Source organism: Maylandia zebra, linkage group LG19 (assembly GCF_041146795.1).
Source record: "Maylandia zebra isolate NMK-2024a linkage group LG19, Mzebra_GT3a, whole genome shotgun sequence".
Taxonomy (NCBI): domain Eukaryota; kingdom Metazoa; phylum Chordata; class Actinopteri; order Cichliformes; family Cichlidae; genus Maylandia; species Maylandia zebra.
In genome coordinates this window covers 25,932,478-25,960,378 of record NC_135185.1, presented here as the reverse complement: position 1 = coordinate 25,960,378, position 27,901 = coordinate 25,932,478, and the positions used below count along the sequence as shown (strand labels likewise).

General features: G+C 40.0%; 1 protein-coding gene across 3 annotated transcripts in view; it reads left to right on the top strand.

Annotated features, from left to right (window-relative positions):
• begain (brain-enriched guanylate kinase-associated) overlaps positions 1 to 26,465 on the top strand; it is a 61,984-nt gene extending 35,519 nt beyond the window's left edge. For all 3 annotated transcript variants that reach the window (XM_004540454.3, XM_076877359.1, XM_004540455.3), the window contains 3 exons: positions 15,343 to 15,450; positions 18,272 to 18,355; positions 22,093 to 26,465. In XM_004540454.3, the coding sequence (XP_004540511.2) occupies positions 15,343 to 15,450; positions 18,272 to 18,355; positions 22,093 to 23,634 (1,734 nt within the window). In that variant the 3' untranslated portion in view covers positions 23,635 to 26,465. The remainder of the gene's footprint in view (positions 1 to 15,342; positions 15,451 to 18,271; positions 18,356 to 22,092) is intronic.
• The last annotated feature ends 1,436 nt before the right edge of the window (positions 26,466 to 27,901 follow it).

Below are 27,901 nucleotides of genomic sequence, written 5' to 3'. Positions count from 1 at the left end.
ACATATAGTACAAGCGCCACTAAAATCTTATTTTGTTTTGTAAATCATGGTGGAAGGTATTCTTTATTGTGTTGGAAAACATCACAGTGTTCTTGATGTTTTCCATATGGACATTAAAACTATGTCATTTCACAGTCTGTACAGTTATGAAAAGTTATTTGGTAAGCCGAACACGTCAAATTAATTTTACATCATGGGCTACATACAGGGAGTGCAGAATTATTAGGCAAATGAGTATTTTGTCCACATCATCCTCTTCATGCATGTTGTCTTACTCCAAGCTGTATAGGCTCGAAAGCCTACTACCAATTAAGCATATTAGGTGATGTGCATCTCTGTAATGAGAAGGGGTGTGGTCTAATGACATCAACACCCTATATCAGGTGTGCATAATTATTAGGCAACGTCCTTTCCTTTGGCAAAATGGGTCAAAAGAAGGACTTGACAGGCTCAGAAAAGTCAAAAATAGTGAGATATCTTGCAGAGGGATGCAGCAGTCTCAAAATTGCAAAGCTTCTGAAGCGTGATCATCGAACAATCAAGCGTTTCATTCAAAATAGTCAACAGGGTCGCAAGAAGCGTGTGGAAAAACCAAGGCGCAAAATAACTGCCCATGAACTGAGAAAAGTCAAGCGTGCAGCTGCCAAGATGCCACTTGCCACCAGTTTGGCCATATTTCAGAGCTGCAACATCACTGGAGTGCCCAAAAGCACAAGGTGTGCAATACTCAGAGACATGGCCAAGGTAAGAAAGGCTGAAAGACGACCACCACTGAACAAGACACACAAGCTGAAACGTCAAGACTGGGCCAAGAAATATCTCAAGACTGATTTTTCTAAGGTTTTATGGACTGATGAAATGAGAGTGAGTCTTGATGGGCCAGATGGATGGGCCCGTGGCTGGATTGGTAAAGGGCAGAGAGCTCCAGTCCGACTCAGACGCCAGCAAGGTGGAGGTGGAGTACTGGTTTGGGCTGGTATCATCAAAGATGAGCTTGTGGGGCCTTTTCGGGTTGAGGATGGAGTCAAGCTCAACTCCCAGTCCTACTGCCAGTTTCTGGAAGACACCTTCTTCAAGCAGTGGTACAGGAAGAAGTCTGCATCCTTCAAGAAAAACATGATTTTCATGCAGGACAATGCTCCATCACACGCGTCCAAGTACTCCACAGCGTGGCTGGCAAGAAAGGGTATAAAAGAAGAAAAACTAATGACATGGCCTCCTTGTTCACCTGATCTGAACCCCATTGAGAACCTGTGGTCCATCATCAAATGTGAGATTTACAAGGAGGGAAAACAGTACACCTCTCTGAACAGTGTCTGGGAGGCTGTGGTTGCTGTGGTTTAATTTTAAATTTCCACATCCTCTCGAGCTCTTCTCTGAGCCCATGGTATTTCTCCAGCTTCTCGTGTTCCTTCTTCCTGATATTGCTGTCATTCGGAACCGCTACATCGATCACTACGGCCGTCTTCTTCTGTTTGTCTACCACCACTATGTCCGGTTGGTTAGCCACCACCATTTTGTCCGTCTGTACCTGGAAGTCCCACAGGATCTTAGCTCGGTCATTCTCCACCACCCTTGGGGGCGTCTCCCATTTTGACCTCGGGACTTCCAGGTTATACTCGGCACAGATGTTCCTGTACACTATGCCGGCCACTTGGTTATGGCGTTCCATGTATGCCTTGCCTGCTAGCATCTTGCACCCTGCTGTTATGTGCTGGATTGTCTCTGGGGCATCTTTACACAGCCTGCACCTGGGGTCTTGCCTGGTGTGATAGACCCCAGACTCTATGGATCTTGTACTCAGAGCTTGTTCTTGTGCTGCCATGATTAGTGCCTCTCTGCTGTCTTTCAGTCCAGCTTTGTCCAGCCACTGGTAGGATTTCTGGATATCAGCCACCTCCTCTATCTGCTGGTGGTACATACCGTGCAGGGGCCTGTCCTTCCATGATGGTTCCTCGTCTCCCTCCTCTTTCTTGGGTTTCTGCTGCCTGAGGTATTCACTGATCACTCGGTCAGTTGGGGCCATCTTCCCAATGTATTCTTGGATGTTCGTTGTCTCATCCTGGACTGTGGTGCTGACACTCACCAGTCCCCGGCCCCCTTCCTTCCGCTTAGCGTACAGCCTCAGGGTGCTGGACTTGGGGTGAAACCCTCCATGCATGGTAAGGAGCTTTCTTGTCTTTATGTCAGTGGCTTCTATCTCCTCGTTTGGCCAACTTATTATACCAGCTGGGTACCTGATCACGGTAATCAATCCAGGCACAGGTTGGTCAGCCTGGTCTTGCAGTCTCGGCTGACTGTTCTTTCTACCAGTAGCTGGTGTTTTGCGCCTCTGGTATTCTTGCCAATCCCTTTCAGTGCCCTGCTCATGTATTGACCCATGTGCCTGTTCATCTTAGCCGATATGATGCCTGACAGGAGCTTCCATGTAGTACTGAGGCGGTAGTTGTATGGGACCGGTCCCTTCTTGGGGTCCTGGGGTTCTTGGGGTCTTCAGCCAGTAGGCGTGAACCATGTCGGGGCCTGGTGCTGTCCAACTCTTCATACTGGAGACCCTTGCTTGGATGTCTGCCACCGTGATGGTTACTGGACCCTGTTCAGGGAGGTTGCTATGGTCTGGTCCTCTGCTCCAAAGGCCTGTAGTCTAACCACTATGCTATCCAGCTGCTATATATATATATTTAGGGATGGGTATTGATAAGATTTTCACGATTCCGATTCCATTTTCGATTCTGTTTAACGATTCGATTCTTTATCGATTCTCTTATCGATTCTTTTTTTTTTTAAAAAGGAGAACACTAAGGTCGATTAGCTTAGAACTTTGTTTTATATCTTCTCTTCGAACAAGGTAGAAATTTAGGAGTAACATGGCCTTACAAACCCAACAGTGAGATCTTAAGAGATCCCGCCTACGGCTCTTCAATGGGGTGTCACAGGGTCCCCAGGAAAAAAAATTGTAAATGTAAAATAATAAAATAAATATTCATCTGTAGCAATAACAAAGTATAACATAAATTGTTCTGTGGCAACTACACAAGAATATCCAGTAATGTCCCTGCCTACAATTAAACACATTCACTTACTGAAAATCAGGGCATCTGCTGTGGCAGCCTTTTACCACAAATTTAGTCACTGCTCGGTGACATTCGTCTATCCTGGCCTGAAAGGAGACGCTACCAGTAGACTGCAGCGAGAACTGCCAGCATCTGAGCCAGCCAGACTCTGTCCGTCTCTCTCATCATGGTCACCTAAATGCACAGTAATGGCAGGTTTTGTAATAAGGCAGATCGCGCTAACATAATATGCACTGTTAGTTGATTATTTACCTGCCACATTAACGGGAGAGGACGTGCAAACGTTACCGCTGCTGCTGGGTTGAGATTCACGAGTCCGGAGCGGAATTAAAAACCCGACATTCATTTAAGGTCATCGCGTGTTTTGTGAGCAAATGATTTTGCATATTCGTAGTGTTTCCTCCCTTAAATGAAATATCTACTTTGCAAGTATTGCAAGTTGCCCTGTTGTCATCCGTTCTCATAAAGTATAATCAAACTTTTGAGCGTTTGAGCCGCTTAGGCGCCGTGTTTCCTGCCAGGTAAATGAGGCTCCGCAACGTGGTGACGTCATTCGGGGCGACTGGAATCCATAAGGGAATCGTTTGCAAAAATGGCAAACAATTCCAAGGAATTGAAACAGTGGCAACCGGTTCTCAACAAGAACCGGTTTTCGATACCCATCCCTAATGTATGTGTGTGTGTGTGTGTGTGTGTGTGTGTGTGTGTGTGTGTGTGTGTGTGTGTGTATATATATATATATATATATATATATATATATATATATATATATATATATATATATATATATATATATATATATATATAAAAGAAAAGATACCAGAGTTTGATGTAAACAGACTTAACAGCGCAGGTAGGAAACAACCCAATCTCAAAACGAATTCGCCAGTTAGGATTAGATGTAACTTTATGTGCAAAAGATTTTGTTAAATAATACAAAATGTGGAAGCATAGGAACACTTTCATTTTTAAGACCAAAGTGATCTGTTGATATTACTCAAACTTGGGTCTAAATCATGACAGTTCATTTTAATGAGACCCACTACATCTATGCTTAGACTGGAATTCATTGATGCCATTGGTTCTGCTATCATTGTTAATACTGACGTTAAAAAAGCAAGCTCTAATATTCTGCATGTATATTACAGTAAATTATGATGTACAGATGTAACAAATGCAGAATACTTTAAATAGACAAATTTTGGCGTTATCTCAAAATTTGAAGTTATGTATGTTGAAATGTTTTAACTCAAAATGCTGAGAAAATAAGTAGAAATGGACAAAAACACAGTAGAGCTGGGCAGTGGCACAAAGTAGCTCCAGACAAATATATTTAGATATTATGTTGTGATGACTTAGCTTAAGGAGCTAAGTTCTACCTTTAGTTTATCTATGATTCATATCCAACAGAAAACAGTGGCTTATACATTACTCCTGCAGACAGACGATGTTTAGATGTCCAATTAAAAAATTAAATTAAACAACTCTTATTTTAGGCTCTGGAGTACATGCTCATTGTGCGCTGACACATTTGCAGTGGCTTGGTAGCTTTCCCCTTCCCTGCCTTTCACAATGCTTCTCACCCTAATATTTTCATGTTTTCAAAAACATATTTTGGTAATTTCAGTGTTTATGTAAAATATTTGCCCACCCATAATAAAAGAAAGTTGGAGTAAAGGTTTAAACACGGTTATCCATTCATAAAATACGACACTCTGTTAAAGATCAAGAGTATTTTTGTTTTTTCCATCAACTAGCAACATGTAACGACCGCTGACATATTAATGCATCAGTAATTACTGTGTAATCCACCAAATGAAATGCAATAACAGAACATTAACTTGCAGCAGATAAATGTCCATTTTCTGGTATTTCTACTGTGACTTAAGTAAAGGATGTGCATATTTTTTTTTGAGCTATAAATATAAATGGGCTTGTTCGACCTTCAGGCTGCATAACTACATTTTCAGCCTCTCTCTTTCTCTCCCTCTGAGCTTTCACATTTCCTGACCGCTGTGCCTGTTTGTATTGATATTAGCACGAAGTGCAGAATCCTAATGGTGTATGTAAGTACCACAGCGGTCTCCCTAAGACTCTCATAAAAGATGTATGACAGTGATGGGGATTTGTGAGCTCAACCACATACTTGTATACACACATGTACGCAGTAAGCAGGTTTTGACCCAAAGCTTGACCTGGAATCCTCTCCTTGAGAGCATCAAGTCCTGTTACCAGGAGACCATTACTTATAGTTTGGGGGGTTTTCAGAATTTCTTCTTCCTGTCATAGATTAGAGTTGTAGAAAGACAGCAGCAGAGATGTGTTTACCAGTATCTGTTTCCTGAGGCTTCAGCTTTGTATCCTTAACAATTTCTTGTCTTTTCAGTTAGATCAGTCCAAATATTATAATGTTGTCTAACAACAAACAAGGTTCCAATTGCGCTGCTGGTTTGTTTGTTTGTTGGTTTGTTTTTTGTCTAGTGCAACTCCTGTTAGATTTGTTTCTTTTAATTTTATTATATTGTTCCCTGGTGTAGAAATGCCACAATATATTTGACAATATAACATTATTGTTGCTTTATGATAATCAGTTTCATTTCTTCTTTATTTTATTTTTGGAGAAATTGTCTTTTTTCATCAGTTTGGCACAGCAGAAGATTTATCCCAAATTAATTCAGCCTAAGAAAAACACACTCAGAGTCACAGTTCTGTGAAGTATAGACCACGAGATTTAGTCATTAGGTTCACAAGCCACATACAGTCCTGTTGTCTCACATTATCTGAATCAATTAAAGTATTTTTTAACTCAAAACTGTTCCCTTTCATTCAGTGTTAAGTGTACGTTCTGAAAACACACATATATTAAACCACCTAGCAAATAATAGCTTAAGAAAAACAAGCAGAATGTCAACAACATGTCCCTGTTCTTTGACATTCAGTCAGTCAGTCTACTGTCATTACAAAGAAATGCAAATGGCTCAGTCAAAGGCACAGCTCATTGACTTAACCATCTTACTTTTCTGTGACATGGCAGGCTGTGGGTGATGTCTTTACTTTTGTCAGTTCAAGGGCTGTAAAACTGATGATGATATTTTAGGTCTGTCAAGGTGTGATGATCGTAGACCAGTGATTTAACACACAAATAACTATTGTTTGAATATGGTCTGGTACAAGGACTGGACTGAAAATGAGTGATAACGTAGCCAATGTCTGAATAAAAATTCTAAAAGACCTTCAGAAATCCTGGAGAACTACTCATCCACCACTGTAAAATATTACAAGAAAGTCTGACTCTTTGGAAGCCAAATGTAAAGAAATGAGGGGGTGGTTCAAGACTTTTGTTTCAGCTCCAAATATAATTTAAAGTTTCCAGGTGAATGTGTCAAAAAACTTGATAAAGCTATTGTCTGACGTTGTTTTTGATGTTTCCCTAATGCCAGTCAACAGAAAGTATGAATGCAAATGCAGATTTTTTGTGTCTGTAGCTGTACAGTCTAAACTAAGTGTAATATTATCCACACCCATGTGTTCAAATGTAAATCAATGACTCTATTAAATGTTTGGAGTCATGATCAGCAGCCTGTATAGAAACACAAGATGCAAGGACTTCAGATCTTCAAATGCAGTGATCATAATAAGTAGCAACAATAAACTACAGTGTGATCTTATACAACCAGATAATTTATGAATGATGATGACATTTACGCTCGCCATTCTGTGTCTCTCGTCTAAGAAATGAGAAATCTGCTGCAATCGATTTCAACACACCTGTTCAGCAGCAGAACCACTCTCATCTCACTCAAAGCAATTACATGATCAAAGACAGGGAGAGCAATCAATGTCCAAAGTAATTGGTCTTAGCTGCCTCGCAACCCTGTTAGAAAACTATTACAGCTAACTGCTGTGCTAGTCACCTCAGCAGCAGCTGTCCAATCGCATCAGGTTGAGAGGTTTCCCAAGTATTTTCCCAGCCTCAGCTTTAGGACTTAAAAGCCAGAATCAGTGAAAAAGATGAGCCAGCTCTACAGCAAAGCCTGTCTTATGACAGACTTACAGTATCTTGATTAGCCTGGATTGTTATCTCATCAAAGGTTTGATCCATTTGGCTTGTCTGTGCAGCACACTCACTGATAGAAGAAGATTCTGTGTAATTATTAGAGAAGTAGCAACAAGGTTATCGAGCCTCGGCGGATGAAATAGGGAGATAAAAATGTATTTCTATAGTCAGCTGCTTTTCATCTCGCACTTAACTTGTCCGTTTTCTTTCAGTTGTTATGAGGCTGTTGGAGTCTCATTGTAAGATCAACTTGCTTTGATGCTTTTGATCATGTAACAGATTCTCCAATTACATATGAAGTAATGTCATCCAGTTGTGTTGGATTTGGAAATGTTCAAATTTTCTGAGATTTTTAAAGAGTTGGCATTCCTGACATGATGAGCTTGAAAGTTCATTTTATACACCTTGGAAACATCAGAAGAAAAAATATTCTAACTTACTTCAGTAGCTGGTTAACAACAAACAAACTGTCACTTTTTGCTGTCAGCATCTGGAAATGATTTCAACTTGACATCAAGAGGTCATTTCTTCCATGGCAATAAAGCACTTCATAAAAGCCACTAGAAAACCCCTGAGTCTATCCAGACTTCCTTGATCTAGCTAACTGTAAAAGACAGTGACTTGAAGAGACTCATTAGCTTAATTAGCTCTATAAAATCTCTGTGATCTATGTTTGACCAGGACTTTTTATGTTAAATGTCATTACATCTCGCTTTCCTTCAAGTGAAGGGTAATGTGAAAGTTTTGATCCACACCTCTCTTCTTTCTGTTTTGCTTCCAAGGAGCCAAAAGTGGTCTGCAGCACTAGTTTTCCAGGCTTTCTGAAGGGCATTCAAAGTTGTTCTGTGAATACTGGCTGCACATAAACACTGAATTTGTTCCTATTTTAATATTTGTCTCTACAAAAAGAAGACATCAATAAAATAATGCTTTTTCCACCAACAAGGTGATTCCCAAACAGGCACACCAAAAACATGGTGTGCTGTGTACTTCATGGTGTACTTCAAAAATTTGAAGTAACTTTCGGAAACATAAAGGACAAGAGAAGAAGCTGTCAAAATAACAATTATCTCCTACAGATGAACAGTATCTAAAAGTCAAGTCCTGGATTCACCTTCAGGTGATCCACCTTCTGTTCACCAAAGCCTCGTTAGAACTGGTCTCAGTGGAAGGATGGCTGTAAAGAAACCATTCTTAAAGGAAGGGAAACATGGATAAAATGCTGAGTTATGCAAAATTGCAAAAAAACCCAAAAAAAACAAAAACTGGACTACTGGACTGGAAATCTGAAAATTATGAATCCTATTTTTTTTTTTAATCAAATGGTTCTCAATATGTATTTTTGAGTGTTTACAGCCAAACCATGAAATAGTCTCCACCTTGTTTTATAGATATAAAACAAGGTGGAGACTATTTCAGGGTTTGGGTCTGCATTTCAGTCAGTGGTTCCTGGTGTGTTGTCAAAAGTGATGGAATTATGAGGCTGCATTTCAATGTTGTATTTCAATATGTTTCAATGAATCACTGCATTTATTTTCCATTTTCTCAGCAAACATTAAAGAAATGAGAGGTGGATTAAGACTTTTGCACAGTATTGTAATTTCCCCCCAAAAAAGGCATCTCGTGTTTACGCCTATTTAATATGTGGCCAGTGGTATGTTAGCAGATATGCAGAAATAGCCAAACAACAACATATTTGTTTTTAATGATTATAATAAGCAGAAGCTACAGTGAATGGTATTGGTTGTGGCAGATAATGGAGGTTTAGTCATGCGTGGTAGTGGATCAGTGAGATGTGAAAACTGTAATAAATCAGAGCAATCATGAAATACAGTGCTGTATATTCAGTAGATAGCCACTTACACCAACATCTGTCCCACATGATATGCAGTCTATTACTGCTGATGTTTGGATCTAATAGTTATTGCTTTGTCACACTTCTGCCATGAACAGCATAAATGCCTTCAGTGTGTTTCCATCATACAGTCACACACATCAATGCATTCTGCTCATGTGAAACTCTTTTCAAAGGCATTGTCTTTCAAGCAGAGGGCCTTGGTGTAGCAAATCGGTCTTCATGGCAGGAGACAGTATTGGGATTTTTTTTTTCTGAGACAGGGCCTATTGGGATTGCTATTTCTTTTGATGTCATGTCATGCAATGGCATTTCAAGGGGGGAATATATTCCTTTGTAGAAGACAGACCAGGCAGGCAGTGACAAAAGCAGTTCCAGTCAGATCAGACACGTAATTAAAAGTTCTGAGAAGCCTGAAATGGCAAGGTCAACTGAAAAACAATGATGACTAAAACTAATTCATAAAGAGCAAAGCAAGTGATTAACACCTGGAAGAACTGGCAAGTTGTAGGCTGTGATGACATTGGTATAGCTGTGCTCAGTAGTTGTAGCCAGTGTGGATCAAGAAGGACATTGCTGAAATATAGCTTTGACAGTCCTCGCATTAGATGAGTTATAGCTTGGTGACTGTTAGACTGTTTAGTAGGAATTCAAATTAATCTTTGAGGCTCTCCCAGACAGTGCTGGTGCAAGCAGAAAATACATATTTGCATACAATTGTTAGTCAAGTAAGCTTTTGCCTGTGTTACCCAAAATATCCCTCAGACTTCAGAACAGAGGAAAGTTTTAAAATTCAGACTAAATACTGAACAAACAATAACTACAAGAAATGTAGACTTCAAAATACTGCCAGTACTTATAACTGGATAATAGGCTTTTATATAGGTTTTTATATGATATATATTATTTAAGTGGAGTACTTTTTCTTTTATTTATTTGGTTGGATGATCCTGGATTATAGTGCTGGAATTGTTAAGGAGCTCTCCGTAGTGCTGAAAGTCTTGTTTCTCTTTTCTCCGTTGACAAACTGACAGGAAATTGAGGTCTTACTCCTAACAGAGATTACATCTTCTTCATCTGTAACTGTCATCCCAAAACAAAAAGGTCTTTTGTAGTTTGACTTAAATAAATAAATACTTACATAAAAAAGCCACCGTTTACTATATTCACATTCTATTATGATCAGTTAACAACCAGAGCATTAAAGCTTCAGTTTTACAGGAAGTAAAAGCAACTAAAATAATAAGTAATCTAAAGGTAAAAACATTAAACCATAATTGCTTTCTATCAGTGCGTTGTTTATCACCTCAGTCTCGGTTTTTCTCACTGCAGGATGTAAATATTTCTACTTCATTACATCTCAGAGGCAAATATTGCAAAATCCACTTTATGACCACAGTGTACCTTTCATCTGATGGCTGCTTCCAAGAAGATAGCATGCCATGTCACAAGGCTTGAATAATCTCAGACTGGTTTCTTGAACATGACAATGAGTTCACAGTCATCTGTCATCTGAACGGGATGCGGTGGAACGAGAGGTTCACATCACAGGTTATGATGCTGTCGTGTCACCGTGGACCAATATCTCTGATGAATGTTTCCATCACCTTGTTGACTCTATGCCATGAAGAAGAAAAAGCTAATCTGAAGGCAAACAGGGTCCAAGGTGTACTTAATAAAGGGACCAGTGGGGACCACAATTTTATCAGTCTTGAGTTGAAAATGACCAGCTATTAAGACAATTACGGTATAACATTAAAACAAAATAGGTGGTAATGCTTATGGGTTCTTCTACTTGTGGTACTTAAAACAATATATTTTGATGCCACTAGTTTAATACTTATACTTCAGTATTTCTCTCACCACTCCACCTTTTGAGCTCTCAGTTTATCACTCAGTCCAGCCCAGTTTATGTGACTCTGTATAGCACTTCACAATCTGCACCCCAACTTATTTGCTGACAAACGGTTTCTCGCTCTTTTGGGACCTCCACATTCTACTTTATCAGTACTGACTTTCAAATTACTCTCCTTGCAGTTTTTTTCCCTACAATAAAACTTTGTGCTACATGCCATAACTAATCAACATCATGACAAAGATGTTAGCAGAAATCTGCTGGAGGAGACATGACTGTGAGGTGTCACGTAGTTGATAGTCAGTCAGCTAACCATCACAGAGTTTTTAAGGTTGGTTATTTTCTGTGCTTCATGGTGTAAATTGAGTCACACTTTTCAAAAAGGTGTGTAGTGTGATCTCTTTTAAGATCAGTGCATACAGATGCCTGATTTAGAGAGATTTCTTTCTATTATTATTAATATTACGTTTCACCATGTAAAAGGAAGCAGATGAATAATAGTCCTGGTGGTTGAGAAAGCATGTCGATTCTGAGTGTTATACCTGCCTGTATGGGTTACTCTGTGCCCTTCAGGGAGCAGAGCCATGCTCTGTCTGCAGTGCACTAATTAGTGCCATTAACACCACAGCCATTAATCATAACTCTTGAATAAAATGTGAAAATTACATGTAGGAGAGCAGCATCAAAGTGAAACCAGACAGTTTTGATGCATTTCACCATTTACTACTGATTCTGGAAGAGAGAAGCACAGAATGGACAGTAAAATAAAATGATAAGAATAAGACTCATTCATCTTAGCAATAAAGCTCCTGTGTTCTAAAACACATCTATTTTTCAGCAGATACAGTTTCAGGATACAGGTCCTGAATTTTTGAAGTATTTTCAGCACATTTTTATTACATATTGGGTGGCACAGTGGTTTCTTCAGAGCAAGAATCCGCTGGGTTAGACTCCACCGGTTGGCTGGAGCCTTCTGTATGGAGTTTTGTATGTTTTCTCCGGGTATTCCAGTTTTCTCCCACGGTCCAAAGACATGCACAATGCACATTAATTAATTGGTGATTCTAAATTGGCTGTAGGTACGAATGTGAGCATGATTGGTGGTCTCTGGGCTCCGGCCCAACGTAACCCTGAATTGGATAAGTGGAAGAAATTGCATGGAGGGATTTTTAGTTTTTCTATGTACACTGTATTTTCTTATAATAGGTAAGGTTTGATTTCCCAGCAGTGTAGCCCACAAATCCCCCTCCACATCACCTGGAACACTTCCAAAATATAGTCAAGTAAATTTGTATCATGATGGATTACCCACATACGCCAAGCTAGGTGGTTTTTCAGTTCTACAGGAAACAATTTAAAAATAACTCCTTGTCTTTGAAATGCTGACTGAAATTGAGGCTTATTTCCTCCTATAAATATTGTTTGTTTCACATGGCAAGTTCATCTTAACATAATCAATTTGGATCACCCAGAGATTTACTTCTGCTTTAATTGTATCCATTGAACAACTTCTTAGATCTCCTTCTACCTATAAGTGTTCGCTACATACAGAATCTGCTTTTAGCAGGGTGGTGGTTATCTTTGGTGTCTTGATTTCAAAATCCTCTTTAATGAGGTTAGAAATCTACTTTGTTTCTTTCCTTTTCCCTCTTAAAATAAGGATGTATTTAAAATGGAGCAGAGTTTTCTGCTCTCCTCTGTGAACCGAAGTCCTCAGTAATTGCATCTCATGGGACTCAGGCTTCATTTGTTGCCCAGCGAAGAGACAGAATCTCCAGCAGAATACATAAAACAAACCGGGGTGTCTTAGAAAAACACTTTTTCCTCATTTTATACACTGTGCACTCAATTCACCTGATCAATAATTGAAGCGTGCCCCGTGAGTTTAGTTTTTGATTTGTTCCATTACGTATCCAACTGGGAGAGGAGATAACTTTGTTAAAGGAGTCATTTAAGATGACGTCTGAACAAACCCTTAAACTTGACCACTAATGGTCAACCATTCCTGTGAATGATTGGAAGAAACTTGAAAGACAAAAAGAGATGCTTTAATTCTGTGCAATGCATTAGGGTGGGAAACAATATCTTCCCTACTCCTCTGGGTCAATCAATAAGATAAGATTGTCAGAATATGCATATTAATTCTCCTTGATGCAGTTTCCTTGTTTGTGTGGTACCAATAGATAAGAACGCCATGTGTATCCAACACAAAGTGACTGCTGGAGATAGCAAAAATCAATGTGCACAGCTGAAATTCTGCTGGCTAGAACTCTGAAAATAAAAACCCATTTTCCTCTTCTCTCTAAAATACAGCACAAGATCAATGATGACTATACAGTTAAGAATGCCCTCTGTCTCTTTTGTCTCTAAGCAGACTCTGTGCCCTGTTTTCCTATAATTTTCAGCAAAAATGCAATAGAAGACCCAAAGATCATTAAGAAGAATCGCAAATTAAAGATGCCTTTTAATGCCGATGATAGCGGCTGTGTTCCTGTTCTATTGGGTTATATGTAGTAAATGAAACAGGCTTGAATTCTAACTAACATTAAAGCTGCGCTGATTCATTTTTTCTACTCTTTATTACAACATTTATCACAGTGCAGATACACTCGAGCCTCCGGTCAATCGATTAGACGGGTTTGAAAGATGCACTAATCAATATTTCTGTACTAACACTGAATCAAATTACTGATGTACAAGTGATAAACACGCACACACAGAATTATCACTTAACTATAAAGCTTCCCACAGTGTGGCTGCTGCCTTTTATCTCTACTTTGCTGCTCTAGTCGTCATAATTTACAAATGCATTAGGCAGCTGAATTCAATGAAAAGGCCTTCTGATAAACACCTTCTATTCTACATGCCCAAAGCGCAACATTACAGGGAGCACAGATGGAGTCAGGCACTAGTAGCTGGTGGAGTCTAAACCAAACTTAGTAAATGCCAGAGCTTTCACTGGGGGTGCACACACACAACTCCAGCTGATTACTAAAGTTGCTTGCAGCTTGTTGCACAGCTGGAAAACAGCAAAAAAAAAGTCGCATTAAAAAGTCACGTATTGCAAAATGAGGCCGATTGTGCAGTTTTTAAAGTCCAGAGTCACTCTTAAAATAAAAAATAAAAAGCAGCCATGTGTAAAACCACAACACCAGTCATATTAACATCTGAGCTGGAGATTGTCTCTGAGCCAACACAACATCACTTTAACAAAGAAAGGAAAGCGACAAATTAAATATCTGAGCTTAAAAATGTACCTAATGTGGTCATCCACATAGTGAGAACGAGCTGGAGGCAGGAGCAATGAGCTGGAGAAAGAACAGCGGGGAGGCGCTTGTCTCGACAGCTGATTAATGAGACCGTAACAGAATTGGATTTGAATATCAATGCTGCTCTATTGCTTAAACTGACATTAATTGCCACCTATTAGATTGGCGCTGCACCTCTGTATTTCAAAACAATCACCACCATTGGGAGATTAGAAGGAGGGAGGGAAAAAAGGGTGGGAGGCCAAGTGAGTGTATCATTTGACAGCTGGTGCTGTGTGACAGGTTTCACAGTTACAACTTTGTGTATGTGTGTATGCCAGTGTGACACATGTGAATAAGAAAAACAAAACATAATTTCTAAGCCAAAAGAACCCTATACTGCCCCCTGGAGGCTGAAGTCTTAACTGCATGCCAGAATCATTGTTTGTTATGAGATGCATTTAGTTTGTGGAGCTAAAGAACCTGATCCCACGATACTCTCACACAGGTCATAATCTTTATAAAAGATCATGGCGTTGTTACGACTGGCCTGTTGGCTGAGAATAATGATTGTCACACGCCAATTTAGCAAGAATGAATTATTTCCTATTTTTACAGTTTAGACGTGCAAATAAAGGAATTTCGATTATATTAGATGAGCGATCAGGCCACCAAAATCATTAGGGGTGATATCTGTGGCAAGCTGGTGGATTAAGTGGCCAACAGCTGCTGAGCTGACTGGACAGACACAAAGAGAGAGAGAGACATAGAAGCCATCATTAAACTCGGCTGTTAGTGTGGTTCAAATGTCACTACAGGTCATTTTGCACTTCTTTGACAGTAATCACTGGAAATGGAGTGTTTCATTTGTCTTTCTTGCACCCACTTTATTTTTCTCATCTTTCGCTCGCTTCCCCTCCATGCTTCTTTCTCTTACTCCCAGAGTAATTGATATGATATGAGCTCTGGCAAGTGTAATCTTCTTTTAATTAAGTCCTGGTGCTAGCCCCAGCTTCACGCTGACAGTGACTTATGACTTTCCCCCTTTCATTTTTCTTGTGCTCCTTTATAATCTTGTTTTACCTCTGTTGCTCCTCCAACTTTGGTTCTCTCATCTCTTTCGTTATCTCTTTTCTCTAACCCTCACTTCCTGCCCCTCATCTTATCATCCACTCTGTCATCCTTGGGGTTTTTTCCTTCTGTTTTTCTCCAGTTTCTCTTTTAACTTGTCCATTCTTTCTCTTACACTCTAGTCACAGCACCACGAGGAGGAAAAGAGAGCCCTCAGCCGGGAAATCATTGTTCTCAACAATCATCTCATGGAGGCGAAGATCACCATTAATAAACTCAGAGAGGACAATGTGAGTACTTAAAGCTACTCCATCTATATAATGTAAGTTCCCCATAACACCTCTTGTCAGCACTGGGAATATACCTGAAGCTAGGTTATTTGGACAGTTTCTGAACTTTTTGGTATGATTGCTTGCCCAGATTATATTTTGCCTGCAGGCACAGTAGCCCAGGAAATCCAGGGCACAGAGACTTGATGCCCTGGGGCAGCTGCCTTCATTCCTTACTTACTTGGTGCCTTGTTAGCACCAAAACAACAGTTGGTTTTGGAAGATAAAAATCAACTCTTTCTGAGGAGAGCACTTCCTCATGTCAAACTGGAAGTCACACTCACTGTATTTCTGCAACATCCTCAATATTTGTGCTTCAAGGTGTCACAGCAGATAGAGGAATTAACTCTAAGCCACTGGATGTTTTATAGTGATAGAACTGAAATCAATGGGCATCCTCGGGGCTGGCAGAGGTTGAATCCACAGCTGCATAGACCTGAGCTCAACGGCATGTGGAAATTTGGTGCCTCGCTTTTCTTTGAAGTGATTTTACTGTTTTTTTCTTGTGGAGGGGCTCTAGGATGAGTTAGATTTTCTCTTACCGCTCTATGGCAAATTTTTAGCACTTCTGAGCTATAGAGCCCTCTTACAATCCTCCCCTCCAACATCCAGCGGAGGTGATTAGAGACGAGGTTCATTTTGAGTAGGTTTCAGAATTTGTCCCAGCAGTGCCAGCCGTGAGGCAGACATTTCCTCTGGAGATCAACTGTCAAATTTTCTGCTCAAAACACAAAGAAATAAAATAAAACCTCACAGTTGTGTCAGTGGGTCACAGTGCCTGAGACCCACTGCCACAAAACACACTACAAATGAATTGTGTGTTTGCTTTACACTTAACTGATGAAGCCGTTTAATCTACAGCAGTTTGCAATTGTCCTGAATTACCCCTCATGTCTTGATATTTTGCAAGGAAAATGGAAAACAGGTCCAGCAGTTTATTAAAAAATGTACAAACATACATGGAAATACAGTATAAGGCAAAAACTTGAGTTTTCACAATTCTAACAGGCTTTAACATAGTACATGGTACATACACGAGCATGGTAAATACATGGTATTTAAGGACATGATCCTGTTCATCTGCAGTGGATAGGGTTTTTGGTTGGTGGTTGGTGTAAAAATATCATTTATGTGTCAAGCTGTGTTATCTCTTGGCATTTTTGAAAGAGCCAACTACAGAAATAGAAACAAATTATGTATTTTTGCAATAGGCTGCTAGTAAAGTGTCCAAATACACTAAGTTGTCTGTTATGTGCAAACAATGCTGGTTTGTCCCTTGAATTATAAATTAGGAACTGAGGCCTTAGGCTTGTCTTAGGGTATTTTATGCTTGAATGCTTCATAGGTCAGTGTCAAGTGACTTAAAAAAACAAAAAATATTCTTCTAAAATTGAAAGACCTTCAGGAAACCTGGAGAAGTACACTTCAGGACCACTTTAAACATTACAAAAAGGTGTGTCTATTAAGAAGCAAAGCATAAAGAAATAAGGCGGGGCTCAAGACTTTTGCACAGTACTGTAGAAGTTGTTACATATCCTACACATTGACAGGCAAAAGAGGGCATCAAGATGTTGATGATCCCCAAAGACTGTTCAAATGTAATAAATTACCTACAAAGATAATGACTGTGAAAGTAAATGGCTCTAATTTCACAACAACTTGAAGGAAAGAATCTACTCAATTCACACATTCAGAGATTATTAATATAGTGTACATAAAGAACTGATCATAAGACATCACAAAGTCTGCCTCACAACCAGCTGGAGCAACAAAGCTGTCAGCTGGCACTCCCAGGAGAGACACACCACACAGTTCATATTAACTAAGACATCACCAAAGGTCTCAAAGGTCTATTTGAACTGTCCCGAAAAACTACAGGGACTTCAAATGTCTCTTTTCACCAAAACAGGGGAAAAAAAGATTCAAAAAGCAGCCACTGTTAACTGGTGGGGGAGTTGAGACTGTCAAAGAGAGGGCTTTGATGTTATGGGGGGAAAATGTCAGGGTTGTGCTATTAAAGAGAAACAGGAAAGCTACAGTGCAGCATGAACTGACCTTTATAAGTGGACAGGTTTAACAGAGGAGGGAGACGAAAAGAAAACCTTCTAAAACCAGTTAACCGCCCACACTAACACATGCATGCACAGTAAACGAAGAAAACAATGAAACCAGGCATCTGTTGTGCCAGTAGACCACCCTCACGGTGCTCTGAAATTTGAGCAAAGATTTAATAACCATTCTTTTCAGAAAGAAAGCATGGGTAAAGAGATGAATAATGCTGTACTTGCTTCCTTGGCTGGAAGGTGCAGATAAGTTAATGTGCTGTTTCAGACAACTCTAATAAAATTAGCACAGTCTGCACAGGGCAGATATGTCTAAAGAAAAGTTTGCTGGTATTGTAAAGATTCTGCAAACTACCCAGTGAAATTATGTAACCAAGATGCATATATATGCTTCTTGGTAACATATATTTTTATGTTCAGCTGTATTGTTGCACACTCTCCTGATTCCCCCCTCAGACATCTCCCATAATTATAAAGCACAATTAGAAGGCTGTAATCTAACGTATTAAAGGTTTTACTCAGGGATGGTTTAAACTCATAACACTCCACACTCACAGCATGCTTTAGTTATCAAGATGCCAAAGAAAACCCTGTGTGTGTGTGTGTGTGTGTGTGTGTGTGTGTGTGTGTGTGTGTGTGTGTGTGTGTGTGTGTGTGTGTGTGTGTGTGTGTGTGTGTGTTTTAAGTGAATGGGAATAATCTTTTTGCTTTTTTTTCAGGACCTGTACAGGAAAGACTGCAATCTGGCAGCCCAGCTGCTGCAGTGCTCCAAGTCTCACTACAGAGCACATAAGATGTCTGAGGTGAGCTCACCAGCACTGCCTGCTGCAGCTACATCAGTGCAGGTTTAGGTTTGTGCGGCAGTAAAAAAAAAAAAAAAGTTCAGCTTTAAAATTCGACGCCGACCATTTAAGCAAAGATGTTTTCCCATATGGAAAAGATATATATAAATCTTATAAAGTTTGTATCTGTCTTGTGTGAAACTTGTATGAAAAGCATATAAGAGTGAAAACAGATATAAGATCCCTTGAAAAATTAGCTCTGAGGCTAATGGACATAACTACATCAGCCACGAGTAAGCTTGAGATGGTTTCATTTACTTGTACTAATAAAGAGGAAATTAAATGTATTTTTCTTCTAATGAAGCAAAGTTTATGATATTGTGTTGGTGTACCATTAAAAGCCTTCTTGAGTGGTTTTCACAATAAGAAGGAGCCACAGCGCTCATGGCCTCTCCTCTCAGACTGATGAAGGTCTGCTGTCTGAAGTACCATCTGTGTGCATCTTAGCTGTGCATAATAAATGAATGAAAGGCTGGCTTGTGATGACACCTGAGGCACAAAAGAAAGGGAAAAAAATCTGTAGACCTGGGCTCATAATTAAGTGAAGCACTACCTACAGACTACTTGCATCACTAAAAACCCATTGATATAAATGAAATAGAGCAATAATGAATTCAGCTTGTTAAAACTCTGAAAAGGGGATGTTTTATGCTTTTCTTTAAACAAACACATTTAGGACTTTAGGGCAGGAAATTGAGTCCACTGGCTAATAGGGAGCTCATCTAATCTTTGCTGAACAGCAGCACTGTAGCCACAATGCAATAACACTAATTGCATATAGCTGCCAGAAACTGATTCAGATATGGCTGTTAAACTTAAATATGCATGCCAAGTATGTTTTTCTATAGAAAACATGAATCATCTAGGAATCTTTCACAGAAGTACATTAGTATTGCATGCATTAACACAGGCAATACTGTACTGCATTAGTGAGGGTAATTAGTGCTACACTTCAATCCACAAACATTGCCTTCTCTTTCATTTGCACTCTTCTAAATGGCATCAGCTGGGGAATATGTTTGTGACTGGAGCATGTAGTATTGGCCTCAGTTTTGAAGCACTATAGCTGCTGTGCATATTTAGAGTAACATTTAGACATGTTTTGATCTAAGCTGACTGGAAACAGTAAAAATTCTGCTTTGGGGGATTTTGTCAGCCAAGAGATTCTTCTAGAAATAAGAGACCTAAGGGCTTAGTTTGCCCAATGGAACTAAAGAACTACTGTCCAATTACCTGCTCCGCTGCTAAATATAAACAAAATAAATAATAAAATTGTTTTATTTATTTATTTATTTTTTCATTCTAATAGAGAAAGACAGAATATCCACTAAAGAACACATTTAAAATAATTTAAATGTACACTGACAAACTTAGGAAAGGTCTGTGCATGTGTTTCCTGAGCAGACGGACCTTACAGGCGTGTACTTAAAATAGTGAAAATCCTGACTGCTTCAAATCATTAACAAAGTGTCAGTCTGCTACTGACTTTTGTTTGGCGTCACTTATTGGATTGGAGGTCTGACAATTTAACAATTTATTAATTTAATAAATAGGGGCCTCAGTAGCTTGTGGAAGAACCACACACATACACAACAGCTTGGAAAACCTTCTCATACTCATTACCAGCATCGTCACACAATGCTGTGGGACGCCCACTTTGCAGCTGGTCTCTGACACTCCCTGTTATATGGACCCTGACCTTCAATTTGGTGGTGGTACTAGGACTCACTCCTAATCTGAAAACAGCTGACCGTTGTAGTTCACAGGTGACACTAATCAGGCACCTGATTGTCAGCGCCTGGGGTACCAGAAGCTCAAAAAAAGAGTCAATAGTAGAATAAGCTGTTGGCCAGACAAGCCCGTATACTTAAGTCTGCATTTTTCTCACATTTTTCTCGGCACCATTTAAGGAAAAATAAACAGGATTTCCAACAGTGTGAGATTTATTGCCAAGAAACATTGTTACAACAAAGAAATAATTGACCAAACACAAATGTACTTTTTTTGGTGCTAAGTTTAACTATTTCCCCCAGTTTAGATATGTAACAGATTTACCAAGATTAACTAAAGAAGCTATGGAGTGTGTCTTATTGCTAGTAAAACTAACATTTAATTTGAAATGTTTTATCTCCATTGTGAAGCAGGAAATATGGAGTTTAGGAACAAGGGGTGAATTTCTAGTCTTTTAAGTAACCAGCTCCACGATATGCTATTAATCCACTTATTGTAATAAAAGAAGACCTGCAGATGTGTTCGCTGTCACGTTGCTTAACACTGCACAACTATGTGACTGTTAATTAAGATCTGCCTCAGATAGCAACTAATGCTGAGCTGACTTACTTGGAGCACACACTGTATATTATCTTGCACTCTCCCCCCACAGCCTCACCTACTTTCCATCTCTATTCCCTCTGGGAGAGTCAACAGCTGCTAAAAATAGCCCCGACTTAAAAGATGCAGGTTATTTTATGCCGAGGCGAGCTTCTATTTCTTAACAAAGCTAAGTCAGAATTTTATCTATTTTTTTCCAATACCCAGCTGGAGACCCAGAGAACTGGTTTAATTTGAATCTAAGCCCTTCCCTGTGGAACCAATGTTGTTTGATGGTAGAAAGAGAAATAAAAAGACACACTAAAAGAAAAAAAAGAGAGATGGGGGGAATGAGAGTCTTTTGGTTGAGAAGGCAGTGGTGCAAGAGGAGAAAGATGAAAGGATAAAGAAAGGGATGAGTAGAAAGAGAGCTCAGTGTGTCGGGAACAGTTCCTGCTGACCCTGACCAGCTTTAATAGGCACAAAGAGCCAGTCTGTAATTGACAGGAACATTTTTCTCAAACTGGAGCCAATCAAAGAGATTATGTGTCTGTCTGTGTGTGTGAGAGAGAGAGACACAGCAAGAAAAGGAGAAAGATGACAGGCTGAGAAACAGATGGAAGAAAGCAGGAAGGAAAGAAGAAATACTTATGTCTGTATAATTAAGTTGTGGACTCTGTAACACATAACTAAATAAAGGTTGTTTAGAAAGTTATTAAAGGTAGCACAGTTTCTTTGTGTTATCAGGAGAGGAATTCAGGTCAGACAGGGCATCTACCTCCAACTCGACTTCTTTAGGTTCATGAAGACATTCACCTCTCATTTAAGAGGTTTCATTTATCAAATGGCTGGTGGAGAGTACCAGGTTTTACTTCATAAGCATTTCTTCACACCTTATTTCATGTGATGACTTTTATGACTAATAGTTGGTCACCAACCCTTAGGGCCACTTCCAAGGGTACAGCCCCTGCTAGTGGTTAAATACCTTGGATCCTCCACTAGTTGTAATAGAACTGAAGAAGCCTCTTGGATGAGAGGCAAAAGTTTTCAGAAACCTAAAAAAACGACCAGTTGCCCTCAATACTACCATGCATGGATGAATGAGAATGTAAACATTTCCCCCCTGAGACACATATACTGGTCTAAATCAAAGGAGAATTTTTGCACCTAGACCTACAGAAAAGTAAGAAATGGCATTTAAAAATACATTCAGTATTCAGCTAAAAAGGCTCTTGAAGAACTTATTCATTTTTAAAGAGCTTTGCTGAATACAAGCTCAGCAACTGTCACAACTTTTCAAAAACATTTGTTTTGCTGTTTTGGGTTGTAGTTTCCTGTCTTTATCCAGCTTCTTTTGTCTCTCTTTGTATTTCTCTTCCATGCCTCAGCTGCCACTGGATTTCCAGGAACGCATCAGTTCCCTCATGGAAAAACATAATCAGAGTAGTGGCGTCACCATGGCAATGTGTCACTCAAATTATCCAGACGCTGTGCCCACAGCCATAATTGCCAAGGTCCTGGAAAAGCCAGAGCCTGGAAGCAGTTGCCCTGTAACGCGTTCACCCAGCCCGCAGGCACAGGATGGAGACTTTCTGACAGGAACAGGAAGCACTGATCATCTGAACCGGCGCCTTTCTTATAAGACATCTGACCTGTACTGCAGCGACACGGCGCTCTACTGTCCTGAACGATGGCAGGACACTGAGCGCAGACAAAGTGTCGACCTTCATGGCACTGGCCTGCTTCAGCTTCACGCTCAGAACTCTGTTGACAGCAACCCCGATGAAGATGCTTTCCACTCTGGAAGTTTTTCCCACCATGAACCCCCATCCTCCTTCCGTCACCACGATGAGTTCGGCACTGGGAGTCTCCCAGTGTCCAGTTCCTACTCCAGTTTTAGTCTTGCATCAGATGAAAAGGGAGGAGTTAGTGGAGGATGTGGGCGCACTGGCAGCAGCACCTTATCTTCTTCCCACCAGGGTCTCTACATGGACTGGCGAGAAGGTAGTAGTGGAGACTATGAGCACAAAAGTATTTCCTCCTATGATAAAGACAGATCAAGCTTCCCCAAGTCCCACAGCATCCAGCACATGGCAACCCAAAGGAGCCCCCAGAAGGGCCCCTCACCAGCCTACACAAGGACAGCGTCATGTTTCAGTGAACCATTCCACTCCAGCACTCCTCGTCTGGCCTCCTCTCACAGCATGGGGTCTACAATTGGACTGGGCCAGGCTCATGGAGGAACCCTTGACAGCCAGGGTGATGTCCAGGTCTCCGAGGATGACCTGAGCAGCCGCTGGAGACAGCTCAGCGTGGAAGACATCAACACCTTCTCATCTTCTTATCGCAACATTACAGGGCGGGTTTCTCCATACAGTTTCTCTGAACGCCACTTTGCCATGGGCCCCTCCAGTAAAGTCAAAGGGTCTCTCTACAGCAGCTTCCAAGAAGGAGACGACGTCTTCCACAGTCGGGTGCTGGAGCAGTGCTTTCCCATGAGTTCCTCCTCTCCCAGCCGCAGTCCCAAGCCAAAAGAGCATCGCAAGCAGGAGAAAACTTCTGTGCTGTATAGAGCCAAGGATGACAGTCAGGACTCTGAGAGCAGTTTGTTCCTCTCAGGGAGCTCTAAAGACAAGGAGAGCAGCGGGGGAGCGACAGCGGCAAGCAGCGCAAAGAAGGACTACGTGAATCTGAGCGCAGACAGTTCGGCTGATTCCTTACACCAAAGCTCACTTGAAGCCTCAAGTCTTCAACACTACCCCACCCCCAGGCCGAGCGTCCGGCCCCGCCCGAGCTCCAGCTCTGCTCTCAGCATCGGCCCCGCGCTCCCAAAGAAGACTTCTGCAAGATACCAAAAGTTTGGCAGTACAGGACTGACGAGAAAGGACAGTTTGACCAAGGCACAGCTATACGGTACGCTGCTGAACTGAGTGGAGAAAGCGATTTTTATTTTATGCATGATGATGACGATGATAACGAGTCCTAACTTTCTGTACTGTTCTGTATCTCTCCCTGCAGCAAACACATACTTGGTGTGATGGGGTGTTCCGATGTTGTTTTATGTATCTTAGCCACGGCACGTTTCACGCAGTCTGCAACCTTTTTCTCTATTGTACGTCAGTGTATTTATCGACCTGAGACATGCTAGTCAGTATGTTTTTGTTTAAGTGATGGCGATATTTAGAGGCACCAGGATAAAACCACATTCTCTCTACAACACAAAGATACTGTGCTATTCACTCTTTTTTTAAGTACTGTTAGTAAAACCAGCAAAAGATCATTAATTCTTGCTCTAATATATACAAGTGCTGAAAATGAAGTGTGTTTAATGAGGTGACTTAATTCTGCATGTTTGCGAGAGGTTATCCATTAGGTTTAGGCAGGCTGCGCTGACTGCAAACTGTTAAAACAATTTACTTTCACTTACACAAATGCATGTTGTGTAATGCATATGAATAAGGTGGAAAAAACATTTCCAGCTAAACTGTTTTTCAAAGAGACATTATCTGTAGGCAACCCTTACCAGAAGGAAATATTCTCCAACTGGCTAAATAAGAGATTTAAATAATATATATTTATTTCAAGGCCATATGATATTTCATAGCAAGATTTATATAGCTAATAGAGTAATCCCACACTTCTTAATAAGAACCCTAAATTGCCTACATTTGTCAGCTATAAAATATACAAATATATTTTTAAATAATTATTATGAGAGGAAATACACAAATATAACCAGGTACCCATTCAGTAAAACCTATTACACAGACGTACAGTATTGTGCAAAAGTCTCCAGCCACCTTTTTTTATGTTTTGTCTCTTTCTTGTTATTTTTTTTAAATGTTGTTTTGAGTAATAGTTTTCTAGGTTTTCTGAAGGTCTTCCAAAGTTTTTCTTTGGACATTTAGTTGCTTTTTTCATTCATTTTCAGTCCAGTTATTTTACCTCACCGAATCATTCAATGATAATAAAAAAGCATCTCACAAAAGGGATGAAGCAGTGTTGTGTCGACACATAACAGACAACTTAGCACAGAACCAATTTTAAATTATATTTTCAGGCACTCTGTTACTAGAGGCCTGTTGCAAAAAACAGATCATTTGTTCCCATTTTTTCAGGTAAGTCTATGAAAAATGCTAACGATAACACAGTCTGACAGATTAAAAAAAAATAGTATTTTGGCATCAACAAGATGATTCCCATTGACAGCAATTGAACCAACTTCAAAAAAAAAAATCCAAAGACCTTACATGGGACCTGGGAGATGCATCTGGGCTTTACGTTGACCCATCCACCGGAAACTGACGCCTAATCAGAAATGGTGTCAGTAGAAGGGTGGCTCATGTCTTTTGCACAGTACTATAACTCAAACAAAGCAGCAGGTATAAGTCATTCATTTTACCCAACTGGAAATTTTTCATATATTTGTACAAAAATAAGATGACATCAGCAGTCATACTGCACAGCGGTTACCGTAAAAACCAAGACACTTGTGAAATTGCCTTAATCCTGTCCAGTGGACAGAAAGGTCTCCTTTACAGCATCTAACAACTGTGTACATACTGTATATCTGCTGTATTGTCACTGTATGTATGCACTACTGTTACAGCGTATGCTCTTCCTGTCAGATAATATATATACATACACAGGTTTTAGGAGACAGATTAAGTCACGTTTTTCGATGTTGATCATCACTGGATTTTGCTGACATGAAATTCTGAAAAATTTCTACTGATGTGCCAACTTTTAACACTTTTGGTACTATATACACAAAAGCAAAACGACACTGTTGGTTCTACTACTTTAAGGGGAGAGTTAATTGGAAAATTGTCCAGGCCTTGGTGGAAGTTCTGAAACGTATGCACAAGAAAAGGTGGATGGGTAAGTGCACTGAAAAGGTAGTAAAGAGTGACTAAACACAAACATGTACAGTCAGTGTGTTGTTTTCAACCAGCATGGTCAGTAAACACTGTGAAATGGACAAAGCTTGTGTATATACAGACATAGAAAGTGTCAAAGACCTTATTATAAAATACTGCCTTATGTTAAATGAACAACTGCAGAGAGATTGTCCTGCTGCCCAACAATCATACTACCATTTGCTATTCCAGTATAGAAGAGTACAAAATGACAATGTTCCAACATCTATGCACGCCAGGATTTCTTACTGTCTGTGTAGCTCTGCAGAGCCGAGAGGAACAGCGCTAGAGAGAAGGTAATTTACGGAAGCTCAACTTTGCCCTCAAGTCATCACTGACAGATTTTATTTTCGAAAGCTATGCGTCTCTCACTCCCGCACATCTGAGAACCGGCTTAAGGCTGTTTGAAATATTCTGACATTGTCATATTTGTGAAGCTAAAACTGCACCATACAGGTCACTGACATTTTTTTTTACTCTTATTTGGTAGACTGTTTAGGTCTTAGCAGTGAAAAAGGTTTGAAATTACATTTAACCACTGTGCAGAGGAAATGAGAATATAAATGGTATTTTTGTTGTGGGCGCAACGTAGAAAAGGAGATACTTCATACACAGTTGTTACAATATGAATATTTTTATCTAGTTTAAGTTGTTGTTATATTTATAGAATGTTTTGATCTTGAATGACGAGGCTGAAGTGGTTCTGTCCTGTCCTACCTCCAGCCCTGTTCCAGGAATAACAGGCCTGTTGTTTAAATGTCACGTTTGTCTGTCTGATGCATGGTTCTATATTTTTTGCTGTATGTTTATTTACTTAATAAAGATGTGTGTTGGGAAATTGATTGCAGACTTCATATTATTTTAGGTAATTTATTCTACCACCATCTGGTGGTTCACAGTAGGGGACCGTTTTAAATTTTTATAACAAATCCTTAACCGGCTTAATTATCACATTTAGTTGCAGAACCGCTTTTAGCACCAATAAGTTGAAATAACAGTTTTCTGTGCAACTTTATCAGTCTCTCACTTCATTGTTAGGGACTGATATATTAATACTGCTTCCGCTCTTTAAGGTCTGCAGGCTTTTATTTAAGGACAGTTCTCTTAAGGTGCCACTGCAGCCTTTCAATCTTTCAATCTTTGACTGGGCCATTGCAACACCTTGCTTCTTTCCTTTTTCAGCCATTCTGGTGCTGGTATGCTTGGGATCATTGTTGCATGGCTTGTATGTCATCTGACAAAGATGGCTTCTTGTTTGACTCTAGAATACTGGTCGACTCATTGACTGTAAGCTCCTCAGGTCCAGTGGCTGCAAAGCGAGCCCAAATCATTACGCCTCCACCACCATGCTGATATGCTTTCTTTAGTTTTCACCAAACATGGCGCTCTGCATTATAGCCAAACTTCTCCACTTTGGTCCCATCTTTATAGAGAGCATTGTGCCAGACGTCATGCTGCCACGTCACTTTTAGTAGTAGCTCTTGGGCTTTTACTGAGGTGGTCGCACTTCCTGATCATTAACTCATCTGATTAACAGCACCTGGCTTCTACTTTATTTCCTATGGAAGTAGTAAGGGAACAGTATGTTTTTCCACAGGATGGCATTCTTTCTTCTTATTCTTACGGTGGACTATGTATGTAGATGCAGATTAATTAAAAAAACTGCTTTAAAAATCATTTAGGGGCCTTTTAAAGACAACTACAATGATGCTTTCTGTATCATTAACTGAGGTAAAATAAGCATAGGCGTTACAAAACAGGGGAAACTATTTACACATTAGATTTTTCCCTATAAACAAGGATAAGGATGTTTCTACTATATATACTGAATAAAGATCACAAGCTTCTGCACTTCAATGCTCTGCTGTTGACTGGCAGGACTCTGGGAGAACTTGGCAATGCTTTGACAGATGATGGCATATTTTTTTAGTTCTCTGGTTGTCTTTCTTTGATGCAGTGTGAAAGGAAATGTCATATCAGAGCCAGAGAGAAGAAAAGGGAATAAGAAAAGTGATGTGTATGCAGAATGTGGAATGAAAAACACTTCTGATTAAAAACCACCCGGAGAGATGTTTTTATTTTTATTTTGACAAAACCTTAAAGACTACGGTGATGATGAAATCCCCTGCTGTATTTGGGGTGAAAGGCAGGACTATAAAAGCACTGGGGTGTTTTTGTGGGCATATGTGCAGCTAGACTACTTTTCCACTTTAGATAAAACCCATAAAAATAGTTCACTCTTTGAACTCTTAACTGTAAAGAAGCTTCCTTTGATCTC